Source organism: Lutra lutra, chromosome 14, assembly GCF_902655055.1.
Source record: "Lutra lutra chromosome 14, mLutLut1.2, whole genome shotgun sequence".
NCBI lineage: Eukaryota > Metazoa > Chordata > Mammalia > Carnivora > Mustelidae > Lutra > Lutra lutra.
Window position 1 is genome coordinate 14,716,703 of NC_062291.1, and position 25,006 is coordinate 14,741,708.

The 25,006-nt window shown below is 42.0% G+C and overlaps 1 protein-coding gene across 3 annotated transcripts in view; it reads right to left on the bottom strand.

Annotated features, from left to right (window-relative positions):
* The window catches only part of A1CF (APOBEC1 complementation factor), a 90,058-nt gene that overhangs the window by 62,879 nt on the left and 2,173 nt on the right, over window positions 1–25,006 (bottom strand). For 2 of the 3 annotated variants that reach the window (XM_047703036.1, XM_047703034.1), the window contains exon 2: window positions 1,895–2,038. In XM_047703036.1, coding sequence (XP_047558992.1) covers window positions 1,895–1,993 — 99 coding nt within the window. In that variant the 5' untranslated portion in view covers window positions 1,994–2,038. Of the gene's footprint in view, window positions 1–1,894; window positions 2,039–16,663; window positions 16,789–25,006 lie in introns of those variants that run through there. The other variant, XM_047703035.1, reaches the window with a different exon arrangement.

Genomic DNA, 25,006 nt, shown 5'->3' on the forward strand with positions numbered 1-25,006 from the left:
ATTAAGGAAGTCTGTGATGATCTTACTTGCCTACCTGCTGGGCCCAGAGAGCCCAGGGCTGGCTATGGGTCAAGCACACGCTGCCCCCACTCTTTGCTTTGATCCCTTCCTTCTGTTTCAGCTCTGAGTCCGAATGCATAGTTAGCAGACTGGCATGGGAAATTATGCTTCCGAAAGCATAAAGGAAGAAAATAGAAATCACCCTCTACCTTGACATACATGGGGAAGGAAATAGCTATAATTTGAAGTTTTTAGTATACTGCAGTGGACATACTACTATTTAGTGGAAGATTTTTTTTTTTTAATTACCTGAGAGTTACCAGAAAAGTCATGAGACATGCCCTGAATTTCATCTGGGGAAAAGGAAGAACTAGTGCTTTGAATAAAACTGAACAGACAATTTACATGTTTTGTGGTTAATTCTCATAAAGTTCTGATTATTGAATGTAATGATTATATATTCATAGTTTGCTTAAAGATTTTCCTTTATCCATTTAGGTGTGTGATATTGAGGTGTTAAAAATAATGCCATGCCAGACAGGTTTATATGTATTCCTATCATTATATTTTGGGCCATTACAGATTTATTCTTCAGAAGGCAAACATCCTTATATATAAATATTAATTGCTTTTCAAAAGGGTTTAAATGCTTCTACTACCACTATCTTTGCATAAGTGTTTCAGATACAAAGAAGGTTAAAAGAAAAAAAAAATTAAGTATTTTTGGTAACGTATCTAACATAACTAAATGCAGTACACTTTGTAACAATCTGACAAAGGATTATGTAATAAGAGCATGCTGCATGTTTTATTGTTATCCAAATGAAACTTATAATAGCACATGGGTTTGATTAAGTTCAGAAGGTATGTGGGTGAAAGATTACAGCTGGGAATGAAAAGTGTAGTGTGTGTAAAAACTGTAGCAAGTGTAAAAAGTAGTGAGATTATACTTTGTCTTATGGTAAAAAGGGCAACATTATTTCTTAAAGTAAGATATGCTTAATATTAGCTTTCTTTTCAGTGTGTCCTAACCTCTCTAAAGGAGGCTTTCATAGAAACAGCAATAATCTATATAGATAATTTTTAACCAACATCTATGAATAGTCAGTTGTAGAACTTTTTCCTTTTTAAAAATGCCAGACATGGGGGTCGCTGGGTGGCTCAGTCGGTTAAAGCCTCTGCCTTCGGCTCGGATCATGATCCCGGGGTCCTGGGATTGAGCCCCACGTCGGGCTCTCTGCTCAGCGGGGAGCCTGCTTCCCTCTCTCTCTCTGTCTGCCTCTCTGCCTGCTTGTGATCTCTATCTGTCAAATAAATAAATAAAATCTTTTAAAAATAAATAAATAAAAATAAATAAAAATGCCGGACATGGAGAGAAACTACTACAGATCCTAAAGCTGGCTGGGGAGGTGTTCTGAAAAAGCTTCATGGAATAGCTCGAGTGACCAATGGGTCAGTCCTGGGATCCTCCTAGAAGTCTAGAAGTAGGGAATCTCTCGGGAAACTAAGGTTAGTTCCAGGATAGCTTGTTCTCTGCTGATTCTTGCAACACTAGCGTGGTTCCACTTCATAGAATACCTTGGGTAGTAAATTCCAATTGGCTTTTCATGTACCCAAGTGGTCTTTTAAAGCTAAGATAGTCCCAGTGACTGTGAATGCAGATTCGGCTTCTAAAGGACCAGCTAAGATGAAGCTGAGAGCCACAGTGGAAAGAAAATCATCTGCAGGGTCACTTATAAACACTGAAATGATGTAACTTCATCCCCCCGGGAACGAACATCCATGAAGAGTTACACAGCTGACCATTCACATTTTGCATCTTAGGACCATGAATATTCCCGCCATTCAGAGCACTCAGTGCTGGATCTCAGCAGAGGTCACAAGAAGTTCCTACCTGGACCAAGCTATATCCTGTGCGCTGGACCAGGGCGCGGAGGGCTGCTTCCTTCTGGGTGCCGCTCAATCCGTCCCCGGATTTGTGATTTGATTCCATTGAGAGTGATTATCAGCAAAAAATCAGGTTAATTAGGGTTGCTCACTGAAACCAAATTTAAGATAAATTAAGTAAATTACTATTGCCAAACTTGTCCTTCTCACAAAGGACATCTTTAGGAAACATTCTCTGTAAATAAGTCACTAAGTTAGCGTTAACGAACAAGCCAAACACAAACACGGCTGGTGAAGTGTCCTTATTAAAAAAGCGTTTTTAAAAAAACGTTCAATTTTAGTTGGAATTCGGAAGTCACAAATGAATAATCCCTCTTCTCCAATTAGAATGCAGATCAGTAAATTGCAATCCAATTAGTTCGGAATGTCATCAAATGCTCAAAAACAAATTAGCTCCTGTAGATTAAAAATAGGCAGAACAGTCTTTGCAGATGTTGGAAGAGAACTGGGTGATTAAATCAAATCAACTAGGATATAGTATTAAAATCCTGAGAGATTGAGCTTTCTCTCTCTACTCAATGTGGTACCTAAAACCTTTATCTACTTATTCACCAAAGATAAATTTCTAGAACAGAGTGTGCTCTGTTGCATCTATAGGAATCATCATGCAAATTAGTTTGTGTAATAAAGGGGTCCTATGGGTTTTAATAAAACAAGAAAAATAGATTTTTTTTTATTTTTATTATTTTTTTAAGATTTTATTTATTTATTTGACAGAGAGAGATCACAAGTAGATGGAGAGGCAGGCAGAGAGAGAGAGAGGGAAGCAGGATCTCCGCTGAGCAGAGAACCCGAAGCGGGACTCGATCCCAGGACCCTGAGATCATGACCTGAGCCGAAGGCAGCGGCTTAACCCACTGAGCCACCCAGGCGCCCGAAAAATAGATTTTTTTAAGTGGTGCTAGAAGGGGCCGACTGACACTCGGATCATCTGTCACTTAGGCCACTCAGGAGAGGACAGGAAGCCCTTTGCAAAAAAAATGTAAGGAATTCTACAAGTTTACACATCTCCATGCTTATGTAGATATAAAGATGCAATTTCAGCACTTTCTCATCTGTACCTTTTATTTGGGAACATGATTTGAACCCCATTGCAAATGGGATAATTGTTCCTACCTAGAGGTTCATGGGGCGAGGGTGTGGCCATCCCGAGTGGTCCAGGCTATGGTGGCGGGAGGCTCTGGGGGCTCCCATGCCCAGAGGGGCTTACACTGACCTCACTTAGTGTCAGGGCTCAGGAAGGTTCTGTGCTGGGCTTCCACTCTGCCAGCCGAGACCCAAGAAGGGTGTTTCTCAGTGATCTGAATCACATGCAGATTGAATGCCTTTCAACATAGGCCCTTTTAAGACTTTTCTGTGTTATGCCTTGAGCTTTCCTACGCTACCTCTGGTGGTCATTTAAAGATTCAGAATGAATGGGCCATTAATAGTGTAGGAAACATGTAAAAAAGTGAAAAGTGAAGCTGGGGTGATCATGTCAATAAGAGATTCAAAGTCTTCTATTAAGGTAATAACTAATAAACAAATGCATAGGCAAGCAGCATCCAGCATTGTCTAGAAAGTAAATACTTCCAATAAAATATAGAGGACAAGAGAAAAATGAGATTTCAGAGGGACAACTCATCAGCTGTTACCGGGACAGAAAAATTTCATGCCTCCCATGTAAGCATGGCCATTCCTGCCCTTGATTGTTCTAGTAATTTTTGCCTGCTTCCAGCCCTGGCCAGCTCCACTCTTACTAAGTCATTCTCTCAAGTGGTACTAAGTCCGTGCCAGCTTGCCCCTTTTGCCCTCCGCCTTGTTTTAAGGCGCTGTTTGTTAGGGAATGTCTATTAAGTTAATGTACCAGTTTCTGTTGCTGTCCTTTGCAAAAGGCAATGAGCGAGCTTATTTTCAATCCTTCAATCAATCGTTTTCAATTCTTTCTTTCTTTCTTTCTTTCTTTCTTTCTTTCTTTCTTTCTTTCTTTCTTTCTTTCTTTCTTTTCTAATCCTAACTTTGTATCTTGGCTAAGACAAATTTGAAACCATTTTTTAGATAGTGTGATTGGATAGACCTCTAATATCTAGGTGGGGACTTGTAGCTTCCCTGACAACTTTGCAGTGTAAACCATCTTCCTAGGGATGCTACAGGGTGGGGGGGGGGGGGGGGCGAAAGGAAACCTGTGTTCAGCTTATAAGGCTAACTGGCTGCTGACTACAGTTCTAGAAATCTCTATGAGACCATATAAATCCTCTTAAAAAAATAAAACTACAAAAGGCGTTTGGAGGATTTCCGAAGAAAATGAGCCTTTAGGACAAAACGTAACTCTTGCACTTTCTCCAGATGTTGCTAAAATTGTCTTTTCATCAGGACACTCTCAACACCACCCTCCCCTGCCCCCCTACCCGGTGCCCCTTTATGGATTTAATCTGCAGAAGCAGGGAGGCCACCAGTGAATTGGGATCTGGTGAGCTTAGTCATTTTGGTCATCAAGTGTCTCCCAGATGTTTGGAGGCAAAGTCTCTTGTTTTTTTGGCCAAGTTGTAGTTTTACTCTTTGCTGAGCTTCATCTTTTCCATCAAAACATAACAGTTCATGGTGAAACGACAAGCTTTATGCAAGACCTACCTTTAGTTTTGGTTAATGATTAGTACAGGGACCTGAAGACACTTTCACATCAGAAAGGTCTTTTGATCAAAGAAACTCACTCTGACATTGCTGAGAAAAATCTCGACAACATCTTGACATAGCGTCAAGTCATTAGAAGTCAGAGAATAGAAATAAAATTCAGAATTTGTTACAAGAAACACCTCATCTTCAATGTTTAGTTCTCAAAAACAATCCCCTCTCCCAACATTGATTTGATCTGAGGGATGAACTTGGATCCCAGATAAATATTTTTTTAAGCAAGTCAAACTTCTGTTAAATTTGGCCCTTTAGAAGAAAGATTGTGCAATACATTTTCTAATATCCAAAAATTGTTCAGATCCAAGACCACTGCCTTTTGAAAGAGTCATTCCCAGTGTAATTTATGGAGGCAGTAGGATTCAAAACGAATACAAAGTAGGCATTAGGAACATTGGCACTCATGAGTAGTAAGTATTCGAATATACTTCTCAATAAGTATCACTTATTCATTAAAATATTTGCTGAGTACCTACTGTCATTCAAGAATTTTTTGAGATACTAGGAAAATAGCAGAGAACAAAACAAACCCCTCTCCCCAAAATCTCACAGCGTTTTCTAGTGGGTGAGAGAGACTGTAAACTAGTAAAATGTGCAGGTGCTAAAGGTAGTTCCTGAGGAGAAAAAAAAATGAAGAGAAAAGGAATATGAAGTGTGTGTGTGGGAGGAGGGAGTGAAATGTTAGATGGTGTGATCCCAGGGGGGTGGATTTGGGAGGAGACCCGGTGACGTGAGGCATGTGTCTAGGGGAGACCATTCTGGGCAGGGAGCCTGCAAGCCTAAGCCCCTGAGGTGGGAGCTCCTTGATGGAGTAGGGAGCCGGCCTGTGTGGAGGGCACGGAGCTGAGTGAACGAGGTCAGAAGTGGGAGTTAGCAGAGAGATAATGATAGCCCAGGCCATAAAGGATCTTGCAGGTCAAGGTGAGGACTTTGGTTTTTGCTCTGAGATGGGAAGCTTGGGGATCAACAAGATGCTTAGCAGGATCCGTCTACCACTGAAGAGAGTCGAGAAGGGTTGGGAAGGAGGGGATTGATGCCGACACTCTAGTTCTGTTTTTGTGCAAGAATTGGCTATTTTGTTCATTAGGATATTTTTGGCATGGATTCTGATTTGAAAAAAATACTGTGTGCAAACACTCCTTGTCTTGATTCCTAAGTTTTTCAATGCCCTTACATGTTGCGTTGGAGGCAAGGCCCTGCTCAGCTTTGACCTCACTCTGGTCAGCAGAAAGCTCACGGGGCAAAGTGGGGAGACCAGTCAGAAACCAGCGCACCTTCTGGGCAAGAGGGAGCAGTGGTGGACCAGGGGTGGTGAAGAGCAGATATCTTGGATCTACTTTCCAGATGCATGGGATGCATGGGATGCATCTGGAAATGAGGGAAAAAATAAGGAGTCAGGGATGACATCCAGTTTTCTAGTCTGTGCAGCTAGAAGAATAGACCTATTAGCTCAGATGGGGAAGAGCAGATTTGGGGAGGACCAGGAGCTCTGCTGTCGGCTTTGCTGATTTTGAGATGCCCAGCAGATAGCCACATGAGCCCAGAGAGGCTGAGCGGACAGTTGGTTCCAAGAGCTGCAATTTTCTGGGAGAGTTCCAGGCAGGAGATACTAGTTGGGACACTATCGGCCTAGAGGTGACATTGAAGCTGTGGAATCAGGTGAGATCATCTATGAGTGGAGGATAGAAAGTAGGTCCAAGGACCTACTTCAGAAGGATCTCTGGGTCACTCCAGCTCTTGGAAGTCAGGGAGACAAGGAAGAAGCCATAGTGGAGAATGAACTGGAACAGTCAGAAAGTTCGAGAACAGCCAGGAGCAGGAGGTGGATGGAAATCCAAGTGAAGAAAGGATTGTTGAGAACAAAGGTGTGATGCGAAGTACATGCTCTGTCATGTCAAGTAAGACGAAGCCTGAATAGGGATGTAGACATCTGGATTCAAATCCTCATCCTGCCTCTTACTGTGTACCCGGAAAGTTCCTTAACCTCATGGCGTCCATGCATTCTCAACTCAGGAAGCAGTAATATTTCTCTCAGGGTTGTTGTATTACTGAAGAAATACGTTGAAAGAGCGTTGAGAGAGTTCCTGGCTCCTAGCGAGATTAGTGTTCGATGCAGATATTTGTGATTTAGAAAAAGGGGGGAAGGGAGAGACAGGACAGTGACTGAGCACCCCAACTTCTCAGGTTCTGCAGTAAGTAGGACATCCCACGGTTTTGTGCAAAGGTGCTGTTACCCAGATGAGAACGGCTGCGCGAAGAGCAGGGCAGTGAATGGAAGTCACTGGAGGAAAGTTACTGCTGGCACCAGCACTACAGGAAAGACCCGGGGTCCCTGATCAGTTTGCTCACATGTGAATGGGGCTCACAGGCAGTGCTGCTGGGGGGATGCGGGGCTTAGTTGACATCTTTTAGTAACTTGCTGTTACTGTCAGTAACTCCAGCTGGAGGAGAGAAGAAGGCACGGAGCGGGGGCAGCACAGCCACTTGGGGGAAAGCCACCACCCCCACTGGATGAGGCAGGACCCTACACAGGTCCCATCCCTTCTCCCTCCTCCTTGCATTCAGTCTGGAACAGGGTGAGGGAGGGACTCCTAATTCAGAGATCTGGAGGACTCGCCTGGCTCTGCCAACTCTTACTCCTTGGCCATTGGTGTGTCTCGGTCCTGCGTGTGTTTTCGTAGCAAAGGGATGCTTGGTTCAAATGGACACTCCAAAGCCAACCTGCTGTCTAGAGATGGTTCCCTCCTCTGTTCCTCTGCCTCCAGTCATTCTGGTGGAGACTCAGAGTCTCCATTTCCTTACATATGAAGTGTGAGGATAACAACAATTCCTACTTCACAGGGTTGTTTTAAGGACGAACTATGAATAGATTTAAAATACTTAAAGTGGTTCCTGGCATTTAATAATTGCCCGGTGAGGGTTACTGATTATACTGTTTTAATTCTTATTATAATTAATCTCTAATTCCAAGGGGTTAAATTTCAAAATCACTTTCTGGGAAGATAAAATCTCACGTGTTTAGCACGATACATCATCCCTCCAGGACTAGATTCCCTTCTAGCATCTCATTCCCTTCCCTGCTGTTGGGGCTCCCATGCTGCTTTGTATTTTTGGCTCTCTGCTTGGAATGTCATTCCTTCCCCTCCTCTTCCCACATCTAACCTTCACTACACTGACCATGTTATCCTTCCAGGTCTGCTCTGGGAGCCTTCCTTCGATATCCTCTCAGCGTCATGTTGGAGCCACAGCCTTAATGCTCTCAACTGAGTCTGTACATCCTTGTACTGTTGCATACAATAATGTAATTATCTGCTTGCACGGCTATCTTTCTTGCTACACCGTGAGCTCTCTCAGTGTGGGGACTGTGCTGTACTCCTCTTTCTTTGCCCAGAATGCTTAGCCTGGCATTATGCTAAGTGCTCAGTAAATAACTTGGAGAACAAATGAAAGACCTTGGACTGGCATTTTATAAATGACAGTAACTTACACTTGTTCTGAAGTCAATTGAATCTGCATCTAATCTCCTACTGTTTATTCTTCTTCTTGTTCCAGTCACTTCTAGAAAGTTCTGTCCTGGAGTAGTGAGTCTACCTTTCGTGCAAGATGGATGTCAGTGGTTTCACTGCATTTACATATACGTTCTTGTCTTTGGGAGAGAGACAAAGAAGAGTAAAATTGAGAGTGCAAAGTGATTGAAAGGAGTTAATATTTGAATTCACTTTTCTTCTTTTCAGTGCCTTTCCAGTTTTCTATTTGCAACATTGGAGCCTACTTGATCAAGAAGAGAAGGGTTCTAGAAGTTACTGAGGGTTCAAGATTTCTGCCTTCCTAAAAGTCACAGGTGGATTGGAATGAACATCTCACGTCGGTAGAGACTTTTCAGTAGAAATTTCCAGAGTTCACTGTTGGGCAAGGTCAGAGTTGCTGTTCCTGACCCTTGACCCTGGTGGCCTCAGGTACCAGTGGGTCCTGACTTGGAGAAGGTGGCAGGGAGACAAAGATAAGGAGGCAAGAGAGAGAAGCAGTAGGGAAGCAAATGCCAGCATTTCTGCCTCCACAGCTGCGAGGGGGATAGTAGAAGTTGCCCTTTCTTTATTCCCCTATGCTATAAAGAAGAAAAGCATATGGAAAAGTTGTACATATAAATTGGCTTGCACGTTGTGAAGGAAAACTATGAGGGGATTGTAAGTGATATTTTTTTTACCTAGATTTGCCCGAAGTTAGGCAGTGTGGGAAGTTGAGTGCCCTAGCGGGACAGCAGTTGGTGGCCGTGGCAACAGAGAAAGTGGGAAAACAGGTTTGTTTTTTAAAATAGTAAATTGGGCAAGACAGACAAAGGTGAGAAGGGCAGGCCCGCTGAACATGCACAGAAAGAGAAGCTTGGAAAAACAAAGGCAGGTGTGATGGTGTGAAGAAGAGGCCAAGAGGGATGGAAAACAGAGTTTCAAGTTATTAGCTTTCTTGGTTTAAAAATGCAATGGGGGTGCCTGGGTGGCTCAGTAGGTTAAGCACCTGCCTTCAGCTTAAGTCATGATCCTGGGGTCCAGGGATCGAGTCCCGTATTAGGCTCCCTGCTCAGCGGGGAGCCTGCTTCTCCCTCTGCCATGAGTATTAAAGGAATATCTCCAATGTGCTGGGCACCGTGCTAGATGGTTTAGTCCATAAATAGAGTCATTTAGTTACTGCTAGAGTTTCTGTATGTATTTTATGGACTTCTCTAAAGAGGAGGAATAAGGACACAGAGTGGGGGGAAAGACTATTTCTGACTTGGTAAGCAGAGGAGAGATGTTCTTTTGTAACCAGGTGGGAGACATTGGGGTTGGTGCCAGCAAGGTCAATGATGGCTTCATGGGCCAATGGGACCTCTCCAGACCCAATACAGGCTTCCCCACTGTTTGTGCACTGACGTTGCATGATAACTCTTACCAGCATGCAAGTTGTATAACTGGTTTTATAAGGAGTTCCAAGCATTTAGTATGTCCTGGGAATTTTACACAGAAGGAGCTCCAATTATATCGACATGGTCTGTGAAGGATTAATGACCAGAGTTTATGCATTTGCCTACTGATGCTAAGTAAATACTATCGTGCATTACTTGATAAAGAAAGAGAAACTAGCTCTAATGTTCTCTCTGGGAATGTTTACAATCGGTCTTAAGTTTACTTTGGAAGTGAAGTCATATGATAGCTCTGTAGTTGGCCATGTATCGTGAACCACAGCGAAATTAGAGAATATGCATACATAAAATTCCAAAATGTGGCCTAAAAACACCCCACCAAGTCCCAATATGTGGCACCTTCTTTTTAAAAATCAATATATTGTCAGCCAAAAAATTAAGGTGACCAGAATACCTTCTGTGTTATTAAGGCAGTAGTAATCAATCATACCTTAATTTTGGGCCTAGTCAGTTTGTGCCTTGTCAAGGCTTAAAATAAAAATTAAAGTTGTTCTTAGTAGATATACTAACTTACAATTACAGAAAATATCCTCTGTCTATAGTAGATTGCACATCTTCAGAGAAAGATAAGCTTGCATTGAAATTTCCATCCCACCACCACGATTTTAAGTTCTCTGAGGTTCTGCTTCTTATTCTAAGAATAGGAGCACTGATACCTAACTTGAAGGTTTTTTTGTTTTTTTTTTTTTATCTTTCTATTTTTTAGCAAAGATAAATCAGATATTGAATAGGAGAGAACCAAATCAATCAATCAATCAATCAATCAGGTAATGGATAGGAGAGAACTTAATAAACTCCCAGGCATTTGGATGATACTTAGTAAATATTTCCTTCTTGTTCCTTGTCTCCTGCTTTGATTGACTCATCTTAGCATCATCTGGGTTCTTCTGCAAGGCTATCCTTTCTAGAAATTGTCCAAGGGACACAGAAATGCTCTTTGGAATGTGTTATGTTGTCTTCTTTCATGTTGCTTTAGTACTTGATCAGGTGGTTTCTTGTGTTTGTTGTCACTTCTCAGTAGGAAAACATCCTTAAGGTCTTCAGTGTTTGTATGTGTGTGTGTGTGAGAGAGAGAGAGAGAGAGAAAGAGCGAGCACGTTAGAGTTTTTGTTTTTTTTTAAGATTTTATTTATTTATTTGACACAGAGAGAGACAGCAAGAGAGGGAACACAAGCAGGGGAAGCGGGAAAGGGAGAAGCAGACTTCCCACTGAGCAGGGAGCCAGATGCAGGGCTTGAAACCAGGATCCTGGGATCATGACCTGAGCCAAAGGCAAATGCTTAATGACTGAGCCACCCAGGAGCCCCAGAGCACCTTAGAGTTGTAGTGAAAATTAGACACTACCTAAAATCAGTGATTAAGAAATATTTGAATAAGTAGTGGTACAATGCATCTAATAATACTGTTCTAGCAGAACATACAGTTCAGACCGATATTTGTGAATAGAATAGAATAGTTAAAGGTCAGGCTGAAAGCAGCAAGCATAGTCTGATTTCATTTGTGTTAACTTTCATATTTGTAAGGGATTATAAAAGGCTGACTAGGTAAACAGATCAGTTTGCCACTCTCCTTTGACTATTTTTAGCTTTCTATAATCTATAGCTCTCACTCTAATAATTTAAAAAGTAAGTTAAATCTTCCTAATAAATGAATTGCCAATGAGAACAAATCATCAAAGACTGAGATGTGGTCATGGTTCTATTCTGGGGAATCTGTTGATCACTAATTAGAGAAAAATGATGAAAATTACTCCAAGGGTCTGGCTAAAGAGGCCAGGGACAAATCACAATAGATATAATGAAATCAGAAGGAATCAATAAAAAATAAAATAAAATAAAGTGAATCAGTAGGACAGAAAAATCCACAGACTTGATAAATGTAAGGGCTGATTGAAAGGTTGGTGAATCAGCACCTCTGGGCACCTGGACAAAGTAAGACAGAGAAACCCATTTTAAAAACAGGTGATACATAAATATTAGGAAAAGGGGCAGGAAGAAAATAGTCCAAATGGGTTCAGAAGTTCTCTCTCACCTATAAAATCATGCATTTATTTTGCTTTATTCTTTATCTTCTCTATTTTTTTTTACACTACACAAAATATTTTTATTAAAAAAGTGGGAAAAATGGTTGTAACCACAGATAAGAGACTCTTGACTCTTAATATTTCTATTAATACATTGAAAAATATGGATGCAGTGATCAGTTACCTAGAAAACTCGAGGGTGAAATAATAATTTGAATGAGCTAAAAATCACACACTGTAATGAAAGAACTCATTGTCTTCTTCCTAAATAATGCAAGGTCCAAGATGGTTTTATTGGGCAGTTTTTACAAATCATTTAAGAAACAAATAATTCTTTCATTATATAAAGCTTTTGAAGCATAGAAAATAAAGGAGGACTTATACTAAATCTGTCAATTTCCTATCTCTGATATAAAGCCAGACAAATAGATCACAAAATAGAAAACTGTGAACCCCAATATCACATGTAATTCTAGATATGAACCACATACAGCAAGGTATTAAAATACTAATATACAATAAACACATTGCATTTATCACCAAAATACTAATACCAAAATAGAATCATTAGGGATTCTATTAATTCATTTCAGTGACAAGGAAGAAAAAACATGATCATTCCATTAAATTAAAACTGGTACTTAATAAAATTCGACACCCACTATTGGTTTAGGAAAAAAAAAACTTGCTAAGTTAGTAATAGAATAAAAATCTTTAGTTTGATGAAGAGCATCAGAAATACACAGAATACATACTTAGTACTGAAACACTGAGATCATTCATTCTTTTTTTTTAAAGATTTTATTTATTTATTTGACGGACAGAGATCACAAAGTAGGCAGAGAGAGAGAGGAAGGGAAGCATGCTCCCTACTGAGCAGAAAGCCCAGTACGGGGCTTGTTCCTAGGACCCTGAGATCATAACCTGAGCTGAAGGCAGAGGCTTAACCCACTGAGTCACCCAGGTGCCTAAGATCATTCCATTAAAGACAAGTAAATCAACTCTGCAGAACACTTAGGAGGCCAATGCCTTATCCATTAGGCTACTGGGGCTTCTTGTGCAGAACAGTTAGAATAAAGGAATACCACAAGAACAGTCAAAACAAGTTCATCATTGAAGCAGAAATAGCAGATGAAATGAGAGGATCTGAACAATAGAAACAAAACTCGTAAGAATAGATGTAAGGAGAAGTACCCAAATTCCTTACGAAGAAAACGATAAAATTACATTGAAGGATCTAAGGCCTGAATATATGCTAAGTGTTATTATTAAAAAGGATCTGTTTGGGGTGCCTGGGTGGCTCAGTGGGTTAAAGCCTCTGCCTTCGGCTCAGGTCATGATCCCAGGGTTCTGGGATCGAGCCCCGCATCAGGATCTTTGTTCAGCCGGGAGCCTGCATCCGTCTCTCTCTCTGCCTGCCTCTCTGCCTACTTGTGATCTCTGTCTGTCAAATAAATAAATAAAATCTTAAAAAAAGGATCTGTTCTTCCCATATGATTAATCTAATGCAAACCAATTTAAACATCAATAAAAAAATTTTTTTTGACAAAATGAGTCTGAAGTTCACCTGGCAGGAAAAACATTCAGTAAATGCCACAACGTGGACTGAATTATAGTATTCCCATGAACCCACCTAATTTAAAGTTAAAATTAAAACAGGCATAGGAATGGACAAATAGATAAATGGAAAGAAACAAAGAAGCCTAGACCTATAGTTTTGTTTATGTTGGAATTTGCCAATAGGTGTTATTTCAAAGGATAGATCATAGACACCTTGAGAAAAAAGTTGGCCCACCCTATCAGAGCATATACTGAAATTCTAAGTGGATTAATGGAAAAGCCTTTAAAAACATGGTGTAACTACTGGAAGGAAAGATGGGGGAACATTTTTATAATCTTGTGATGCAGAAGAGCTTCCTAACCAGGCATAGTTACCACCACAAATGAAAAGACTAACAGATTTGGGGTGCCTGGGGGACGCAGTCAGCTGAGCATCTGACCCTTGGTTTTAGCTCAGGTCATGATCTCAGGGTCGTGGGTTGGAGCACCTATGGGGCCAGACCTCAGGCTCCGTGCTCAGCAGGGAGTCTGCTCAGGATTCTCCCTCTCTCCCTCTCCCCTCCTCCCCATCACATGCGTTCTCTTTCAGATAAATAAAGCTTTAAAAAAATTATAAACTTCTGTACAATAAATTTGAAAGGAAACCACCGACAGGAAGAAAATGATTGCTGTTTTTATGTAATAGACCAAGAATAAGTATCTGTAATATACAATGAATACTTTTAGGTCAAGAGTAAAAATTGACTGAATAATGATTTTCCCACATCAGTGGACAAATAAGCAAAGGACACAGGCAGTCAATTCACAGAAAAAAAGAAACAAAAAGCGTTTGTAAACTTATTTAAATGTAGTCATCAGCTCAGAAAAGGTAAGTTAAAACAAAAAACCAAGATACCTTGGCTTTGCCTATTACACAGCAAAATTTGAAAAAATTTCAAATAATAACAGAGCTAACCTTTCCTGAACATTTATTAATATGCTATATTCCAGAAACTTTAAACCTAATTCATTTAATCCTCATAAAAACTCAGTGGGTGTAGGTATTATGTCTGTCCAAGGTCACCCAGGTAACTGGAGGGAGACCCGTAATTAGAATCCAGGTACTCTGGGGTCAGAGTCTGTGCTCCTCATTACTATATTTGGAAATAGGTGAATGGCACAGAAGAAGTAGGGAACATATAGTATCTCTCCGGCTTTTCCTAAAGAGTTTCTATGGAGAACCCCATCACAGAAAACTGGTGAAGTGTGGATACTGTGAGTTTGTATCTTCTTCCATAGGGACAGATGGTTTTGGTCATCTAAAGCACTACAGTAACTTAGCCTCTTTGCTAGAAAGAAAATGAGCTATGACCATCTGAGTAGTGCTGTGGGTAGACTGTGTGACAGTTCCACCTGGACACATTCAGTGTCTGACCCACTTTGCACATGGTCTAAAGTGGATACCTGGTCATTGCCAGCTCTCTGCTATGCTCTTGATCATACCCCCCTGAAACCTCAGCCTTCGTGTTCCCTGGCAGAATGGGGAGCATCATTTAGAGATGACCAGGTGACGTGTCACTTGGTAGGATGTGACTTGGAGTCCATGTTAATTTGTATTCTTACATTTGAAGTGTTGGTTCCTTCTTCCCCTTGACCTTTAGCTCTTCTGAATCGTAGACAGCCATCGAGGAGGGAGCCAGCTATGGGCCAAACATCTGATGTAGGGCACTGATGGCTAACAGACACAGGTACTTCCAGTAGGCACCAAACATAACAGTTTTGGGGGCGTGTCTCCTCCCTGTCCCTCTGCGTCCACCTTCAAATGTCCATATAGTTCCTCTTTTCCTTTTCCCATCTCTTACTCTCTTTAATCCTTGACTTTGTTCTTTCTCCTCCCTTGGTGATAGCCCTGACTTGCGAAGTGGCTGATTCCACCTGGAAGGTATCGCCTGCTTTTAAGACAAAGGTGTTAAGAGCTGTAATGCAGCAATGCTGATGGGTGTAATTTTGACAAGAAACAGTTATTTTGGCAAAGATGCTTTGGGCCAGCTGATACTTTGAGGACTGTTTGTTGACGCTTAAATCTATATGCCGTCTTATTTGGAGTCATTTGAAGTCCTAGACAGAGTAACTTAAAATAGCAAAACCTAAGACACTAGGGAAATTGCACTGCTGCAAAAATATCTATGAAGAAAATAAAACTATACCAGACAAAATTCCATTGGGAAACTACTAACTTAACATTATCAGAGAAATGGAATGAGCAGAGGTACAAGAGACAAATGACTGTATTGTAGTTTTTGTGTGTGTCCTTGTCTGTGCAGGTATGTATATACATACGTATCTATGCACACACACACACCCCCACACACACCTCCCCCGGACTAAATCTCAGCATTGTAAACATGCAAGGAGTGAGAAGGTGTGTCCTTCAAACTTTTTTCTTCTTTTTAATTTTTTTCAAGTACAAATTCAAAACCAGGAATCAGATACAATTTCATTTGGAAAAAAAAAAAACAAAACGGTCCCCAGACTCTTGGGAGAGTTAAGCATGTCCACCTGATGCCCAGATCATCATTCTTTCAAACCAGTCCTGACATCTAGACCAGCATTTTGTTTTGTTTGACGGAAAAGTTAATTTCAAATAGAGCCATGTATTTTCACTTAAAAAGTGTATTTAAAACTGCACAATTTGTGGTCCAATGGGAACACCTCCTGCTTTTTAGCATATTTTGAAGTAGATCGAATAGAGTAGGAACATTTGATCCACTTCAAAAGACATTTCACACTTATTTGCTTAAAATGCCCTTTAAATATCAACAAGAAGGCATTAAATCCCTGGGATTTAGCTTGAAACTGTAAATTGCACAAGGAAATGCAGGAGAGAGAGCATTAACCTACACATGCTTTGTCAAAATAGAACTTTCAGATTTCATCGCAAGCAGTTCTGGATTTTAGCAAGTCACATGCACTCTGTTAAATCTCCCCTTCCTCAATTTTTAAAAAGATTTCATTTATTTGAGAGAGCATGCATGAGCACAAGTGGGAGTGTGTGGGTGGGAGGGGCAGAGGGACAAGCAGACACCCTGCTGATTGGAGACCCTGATGTAGGGCTCGAACCCCAGGACCCAGGGATTGTGACCATATCTAAAGGCAGATGCCTAACTAACGGAGCCACCCAGGCGCCCCTTATCATAATCTAAAAAACAACTTCACTGTAATCTTCTCAGAGGATGTGTCCAGTTTGCATGCTTTCCTTAATCGTGACTTGCCATCACTTGCTAAACAGGGCCCTATCCTTAAAATATTGTACCACTATTCAGCATACTCCAAACTGGCACTAAAAAGAAATCATCTAAGAATAGCTTTAGTCAACAGGGCTGACAGCAGATTAGAGAGCGGGAACTATGGAGAAAGAACAGACTCCCTGCTTGGCTTTACATTATAATCATCTGCACTGGGGCAGGATCCTCCTCACCCCAGAGGGGGCCAGATTCTCCTGTCTGAGAGGAGGGCCTGGAAGTGGTTACTTTGTAAGCCTTCAAAGTCACCGTAATTGGTGGCTGAGTTGGGAACTGCTGAATGAAGCTCTAGTCTATACGTGTTAAATGTCAAAACAAAGCAATGGACAGTAATTGAATTTATCCCACCTGCCAAAGAGACGGGATAGATATCATGTAAAGAACATTGTATTAAAGAGAAGAAAAAGCCTATAAAAGAAAGGTTGACACTAGATGATAGGAAAAATGTGTGGATGATTCCATATTTTCTCTAGTAATTGTTTACATTTTCATCATTCCTAATGAATACGTGTTTTCCTTAATGATAGTGTTTAGAAATTAAAAAAAAAAAATCTCCTTCTAACTAGATTCTGGCTCAAGTGATCTGTTTGCAACTCTGTTTCCATGAGGATGAACCAATAAGTTGTTGATATTCCTGCTGTGACTTGCTGTGCCTAGTTTCCTTGCTGCTTTGCACAGTTTCCCTGAATGAGACAAACTCAAGCTGCTCCCTCTGGGGGGTGCATAGTTATAGGAGTATACATATATTTCTGAACTCCCAAGCTTGCGTGTGAGGACATGAATGCATATAGACACGCGGGTGTCTGTACTGACCTGGTGGCCAGTGTTGGTAGCACGATATCACACAGGAGACCTCTCCATACACCCCTTCCCTTTGTAACTGGTTCCGACCCTGTGAACTCCTTCTCAAATCCTTCAGCCTCGAGTCAGCTTGAACAGGACTATCAGAAACTCTGAAAGACCCTTACATGCGATCATTTGTTGGTAACACTGAAGATTGAGAGATGAACACTTTTTTTTTTTAATCCAAAAATGATTTGGGAAAACTTGAACAGCAGGTGGAAATGGCATGTGTTGGAGGGCGGAGTGGGTGTTGGGGAAGAAATGCAGAGCTTTACAACCAGACAACATATGAACTCTATTCCATTAAGGTTCTACTATGATGGCTAATTTTATGTCTCAACTGGATGGGCCCATGGGGTGCCTGGATGTTTGGCTAAATATTGTTCTGGGTGTGTCTGTAAACGTCTCTCTGGATGAGATTAACTTTAAATATAGACTGATCCAATCACTTGAAGACAAGAATAGAACAAAAACAAGTTGAGTGAGAGAGAACTCTGCCCTCCCAGGGACATCCATCTTCTCTGGACTCACTGGGACTGAAACACTGGTTCTTGTGTCTCGTGCCTGCTGGCTTTCAGGCTGGAAATATACGTCATCTGACCTGGGTCTCTGGCTTGCTAACTTCAGGGTTTGAGGCTTATCAGCCTCCTTAATCATGCAAGCCAACCACTTACAATAAATCCCTTTAGATGGACAGATAGATATAGACAGATAGATATATCTTAGAGGTGCTAGTCGCCAGTACTGGTATCTTACAGGTGCTAGAACAATGACAACAACAAAACCATTTTTGTATAGGCACTGATTGGAATACCAGTTCTGCTTCTCTGGAGAACCCTGGCTAATACCTATACAAAAATGGCTTCAGTGTGGTCATGTTCCCGTAACTGTAAGATGAGGCTACAGATGGTGGCTGTGTTCTCTTCACTTAGTAATGATACCCCACTCTTCCCACCGTGCCCCACTCTCTTGAGGATCCCTGGGAAAGAGGATTGGCAGAGGTTAGAAATTCTAGAATGGCGTATCCTAAGAAGAGTAGAAAGTCTTTGCATATATGTTTAATTTCTAAGTTGACTTACAAATTGGGAAAGAGGTAATCCCAGCGTGCCTTGTAGATGTGTCTTAGCTTAAAAGCAGATGTTTATTCCATAGGCCTGGGACCAATTATTTGTGTGGCAGATTACAGGGGCCTGATGAGCTGTGAGTGCTGTATTTCATTCATTCTTGGATTCATGTTATTATGTCTCTTTTTTTCTAGTTGAGATTGTCCTTTTGAGTTTAATTGCTGCATCTGGTTTCCTGAGACCAATTTGGAAAAATTAGGCCGAACGCTCAATTCTCACTAAGATGGCCAGCCACTGATTAATAAAATATTTTTGATCCTTGAGTGGAGTTTACAGAAGTCCAACTCTCTGGAGCTCTATAGTGCAGTAGCCCTGAGGGAATGTGACATACGCAATGAAAGACAGCTTTATATTCCCTTTCCAGACCCAGAATGCCTGGGCTCAAATCCTTGAAACCAGATGACAGAAGTTCTGATTGTATGCTAATTTTCACACCTTGGCATTAAACTGTCCTTTTAAGTTCTTTCTCATTATGTCTAGTCAGCCCCTGAGTTCTGATACTTGCCCTTCTTTTGAATTCCCACGGCCATTAATTACCATGTATGCAACTATCATTTCATACCTGGGTTGTTGTCTTACCTTGACCTCTGACCTTTTTTCCAACTCTAACATCCTCTGTGTTAACACTCGTTAATTTTCTCGACCATTTTATTATGTTACTTTTCTATTTGAAGACTTCCCATGGCCCTGTATTCTGCAGCACTAGCAACCAATGTCACCACCTATCAAAAGTACCCAACTTTGTATTAATTTCCAGGGGATAACTTTTCTCTATTCAGACTGGTCCAGAAGCCTAGGAATCAGGAGAAGAAGGGAGAGGGGGCTCTAGGGAACAGAGGCAGAAACGAAAACAGTGTGGACAATGGAGGAGTTGAGTATGGTTGGGATGCTGAACATGAGTGAAACAGAGGGGATCAGGAGTGGGAGTGACAACAGGTGAGACTGGGGAGGCAGGCAAGAATGATGTCCATCCCAGCAGGACAGAGTGTTCTTTATTACGAAGTCAGCACAGAAGAACTCTAACAGGCCCCTGTGCACTTTAGGAAGGAAACTCCATGAGTGTTGCTGAGAATGTGTTGGAGGCAGAAGGGTTAGTTTAGGGACAGGTGGGAAAACGAAGAGAGGGAGGACCATCCCCTCGCCAAGGACAGACACTCATCTTTTTATCTCCAGCCCTTCCACTGAGCCTGGAACTTAGTAGACACAGTTAATACATATTTGCTGGACTGAATGGGAATCTCATATAGCCTCTCAGACTACTCCACACTTGGTTCTCTCCTAATTTTCTAGTTTTACCACATAATAATAAAGCACACAGTATTTTCCCCTTTGTTGTTCATTCTTTGATTCCCAAGTGGGGATCGTGGCCCAGTAGACACACCATGGGATCATGGATTCAGACCAACTCAGGTTCTAATGTGGGGGGGGGGCTCTACCCTTAAGAACTTTGTAAACTTGGCTCAAGTTATTTTCACCAGATCCCATCTTCTTCTTTTCGACATTGAGGATCAGGATACCTGTCTCATGGTGTTGCCATAGTGATGCAAAAGGATAGGACAAGTAAACAGCCCAGAGTGGGGTACCGGGCACTCAGTGCTGTTTTTCTTGGCCTTTTCTACCTCCTGTCCTGCTCTCCCCAGTTAGGTGGCTCTGTTATTCAGCAAACAATAGTGTGAATCTGTTCTGTGTAGAGCAAGGTGGTAGGTCTGCACACTGAAAAAGAAGTAGGATAACTTTCTTGCCTTTCAGGAACCCTCAATGTAGCACAGAAAATAGTATTCCTTCTCCAGCAAAGTAAGAGACTTTGGAGAAGGGAGAGAATAAATACCCTAAGACTGAGATAGGAAACCTGGGGAACCCTTCCTGGGCCCCTTGAAGTTAGGAACAAAAGTGCAATACATCTTTGTATCCAACACAGCGTCTAGAATAATGCTGAATACAGGCATGGAGTCCATCAGTCAGTCCCAGCGGACAGATTAACACGGTAATCCCAAGGGATCGCCTTCCTTCCATTCCAGCCAGCAGCTAATCCCTTGAAGAAGACGCTAATCCCTAGCCCCTTCCTCCTCCATCCTGATGCTCTGCTTAGCCCCTGCCCCCATAATTTTCTCTTCGGGGGTCTTCTGCTGTGCCCTGCAGGGGACTGATTTGGGGACAGGTTATATTATCTCATACCTGCGTTTTTGTCATGCTGGTAACCTTGCTATTTGCAAGTGACTTTGAGTCCTGACATTCTGTTCTTCGTAGTGACCATGAAAACAACACAGGCCAAGAGGCTTGCCCTCTGGTGTGAAGATCCAGATTTCTATTCTGCTACCTTGTTAATGACCCAAGTTCCTTCAGATTATTTTATTCCAACTTAATTAGGAGCCCTTGCCTGTGATGGAGAACATCTCTGCCTTGGAAAAGCAGGGCCATGTACTAACATTATTGGATGATTCCAATTCTGGCCAGGACACCTGTCTTAACTCTCTGTTCTGTAGTGAGGGGCAGACAGGGAGGAATCTGGTAAGTGTGATGCTCAAATGTCTTTAATAATCATTCAAAATTAATAAGTAAATTCTTCCTCAAAGATCAGACAAATAGCCATCATTCAGATACCTTACATTTTACTCTTGTTCCCCATGACACCTCCATCCTTGGCCATTTCTCCTGTCTTCTCTTCCCTACCGTTACAATTGACTTGTCCTAAACGCCCTTCTCGGTGGGCTTGGCCATGCTAGTTGATTTGCTAAGCGATTTTAGGCTAATGTGTTCCTGAATTCAATACCTCACAGTGTTCCTATCACTCATGCCCTGTCTCCCAAATAATGTGTATTTTAACAAGGAACTTCTGGAAGCACACTCTTGTTATCCTAAATGAATAATTCCATTGAGGCTGGTAGAGCTGCTATTTGGGAACTTCTGGGTCTCCATTTAAAGCTCCAAATTAGGGCAGTTTAAATCTGGGGCTCCCTGAGCATTTACAGACCCAGCAGCCCAGTTCTTCTTTCCCTGGGGAGAAGGGCGTGGCCTCCGGGTGGGAGGTGCTGTGTTCAGACCTGTGTTCGCAGAATCTGGGCATTAGGAAGCCAAGTCGTTCAGGGCAATTACTGAGGGCTGGGGGTCTACACTTGGGTTCTTTCCCTAACAACAAAAATATCTTTTGTCCTTGGTGAAACTCAGTTCTTCTCTGTCCAATAGAGGACCTCAAAATTTAGCTCCAGTTCCAAGATCCAGTGCTTCTCCATGCTCTGGTCACACTCTGTCAGCACAGTGGAGTACGCCAGACTGTTAGTGTTCACTCCTGTCTTCACCACTTTCCAGCCCTGTGACCTGGGGCAAGTTTCTCCATGGTCCTGAGACTTGACCTCTTTATTGGGAAAACAGCATAGCCATAGAGCCCATTTCACAGAATCCCACAGGGTTGAACAAGTCCATCTCTGTGCTCAGCATGTGGCAGGAGCTATGTCAGCTATGTCAGCCATACATGAGCTATTAATTGTGTCATTGTCATGATCATCATCATAGGGGACTGACTCTAACAGTCAATGCCTGCCTTGTGAGGCTTTGCTGGGGACCTTCAGGCAAGAGCGTACCTGACCTGGTCGTGTCCATGTGCCAACACAGACTCACACTGCATGGTGCCAGGATCTGATCTCTGACTGCCGGGGAAAGTAACCAGAGGGATTAGGGCTTAAACAAATCTAAGAAGCCAGTTTACTTTACACAGAAGCCCCCAGCTGGAAAAAGGAGCCCTAATTCCAGCACTAACAGAAAAGCTGGATGGAAGAATATGAAAGATCACTTGAGAGGAAGAAGGAAGAGTTGCCTCAATACAGAAACCCTGCAAACTCGTAGCGATGTTCCAGGAGGGAACCCGGCTCCCTCCCTTCACTTCTTTGATGTGCCATGCTCGAAATCTTGGTAGGATCCTTTCCTTCGGGAAAAGTTTTTCCTCTCACCTTCTGCAGGGATTCTCACCCTCTCTTCCCAGTTTCATCTAACCTCTTAGTTACTCATCACCGGGGCGGTCACGTCCCGCACAGTAGGTGAAGCTCCGGACGTAATGCGCCTCCACTGCGAGAGCCCAGAGAGGCTTCTGGACTCTGTGAGTGTCTTGCATTTAACCAGCTTCTCACAGTTGGAATGAGATGTGATGGCTGAGCTACCTTGAAAAAAGTAGGCATGCTGCATTGACCATGAGGAAATCTGGCTTTAAAAAAGTCTAGGGGTCCCTGATGGCACAGGTGTTGAAGTGTCTGACTTCTGATTTTGACTCAGGTCATGATCTCAGGGTGGTGAGATCGAGCCCTGGGTTGGGCCCTGCACTCAGTGGGTAGTCTGTTTCAGATTCTCCCTCTCTCTTTGCCTCTCATGCTCTCTCTCTCTCTCTCTCTCACACACTCTCTCTCTCAAATAAATAAATAAATCTTTTAAAGAAAAGTCTAAATGCTTCTGTCTAAAATGCTTTGTAAACTAGAATATTCTATAGAAATAAGGTAGCAACAGTAGTGGATTCTGCTATGTTAAGTATAGTGCTCTCTGAATCGGTTGGGCACCCCAAAACAATGCTCATTTTTAACTACTGGAAGAAGAGGGGACATTACTACATCACCAAAGGCGAGATTTTATAGAATTCCAAACCAGTTTGCTCTCTTGGTCATTCTGTCTGGCCAAATTGTCATGTGCTGATTCCATAGCCATATTGTTGCTGGGGGTAGATCACTGTGCACACCCTTGCAGACTGGAGGGGATTATCTCAGTCCGAAGTATGGCCTTCCTACTCCTTTTACCAGGGATGGAGCCCTGTTGAAATAAACCTGGTAAATATTTTCCACAGGATTGCTAATACCCTATAAAATTCCACAGACATAGCTGTATAAGGAAAAGAAAAAAGCTGGGTTTATATATCTTTAAAAAATTAAATTAGTGGGGAGCCTTGGTGGCCTGGGTGGCTCAGCTGGTTAAGTGTGTGTCTTTGGCTCAGGTCATGAACCTGGGGTCCTGGATTGAGCCCTGCATGGAGCGGAGGGTGGTTCCCTGTTTAGCAAGGAGACTGTTTCTCCCTCTCCTACTCCCCCGACTTGTGTTCTCTTTTTCTCTCTCAAATAAATAAAGCCTTTCAAAAAAATCAAATTAGGGAGCTCAACTTACCAGCATATTTTAGTCAAAGCAGCCATTATTATAAAAGGCAATATTTAAATTTTTGATTTGGATGAATCAAAAATATTCAACACAAAACCTTAATTTATCCAATTAAAAGGTTCTATGTAGTTTTTAAGACTGAGATTCTGATTAGATTAAGTCTGATGGACTCAAATGATAGATGAGCTCTCTCTCTTGATCCAGTCAGCAGGAAACACTCGCTAACAACCACCTGCATCTTATAGGATCTGCAAGGAGCAGATGGGATTCAGATTTCTAATAGGTAATGTCACTGCAGTGGTGTCTCCCCTTTTCCAGATGCTTTCCCCCGGGTTGGGGGGACGGGCATTGGGCTGTTAGAACTACACTTCAGAGGAGCCTGGTTACTGTTTCCATGAGTAAGATCAAATGGTGTTTATCCTCCATCGATCAATACCGTCTTGTTTGAACTGATTGAGTCATTTAGAGACACATAAGGTAATGACAACAATTGTGCAACAGTACCCAGCGTCCTCCCCAGCCTGCTGAGGGATGACAGTATTTTAAAAGACAGTTATTGAAACAGATTTGTAACATCAACTGGCTGTGTGATGAAATGAACACACGCCACCACAGGCTGCCCGGTGGGTTTCGGGGAAAAGGGCATTGGGCTACTTTAGCTAAGAGTTTCCTTGAGCAACATTCTCTAAAATAAAAGCATGCTACATTGTGTTTTTGTTGCTGCTATCTTTTCAGAATAAGAGAAAATAAGAGGTTCTGTCTTTTTGTCTAGAACACGGTTACTCTTGGTGACTAATCAGAACTTTTATTATTGTGTATAGTTTTTGATTGACTGTATCAGTAGAGTTTTTTATTATTATTCTATCAGTAGAGTTTTGACAAAGAGCAGCTACTGGGTAAGTTTGGAAAGCCTCTGGACATTTTTCTGGAGATTGTTACAAATAGAGAAATGGGAAGGGGAAGAGAGTTTTGCTGAATTCCTACCGAATGCCAGGGACCCTCTTGAACTGTTTTGCTGTGTCATCTCATTTAATCTTCACCGAATTCTTCAAGGTGGCTTCTACCCCCATGGTAAACTCAAGGAAATTGAGATTCAGGGACATTAAGTAGTGTGCCCCAGGCCACAGAGCTCAGGGGCTTGGGAACCCACCTTCCAGCCACCCTCTGTCAGGAGAGGAGTCCAGTGTTCTTTCTAGAATGAATTTGGAAAGTGTCTAAAAGAGGCATGGTCCTGTTTGATGGAAGACAGCTAGACCTTCAGGTCCCTCAGATGGTCTCACTGGTGATTTCAGTGGGTTCTGGTTTTATGAACACTGGGTGTGAGGTCTCGAAAGGATTTATTCTTTCTTAATCTGCATTCTGAGGAATCCCTTTCTGAGACACGTTAATAGACGTTCCTGAAAGCCGTTCTGTTGTAAACGAAGCAAGGAAACAAGACATTTCGCACTGCCCGACGCTCACAAGAAATGCATACACG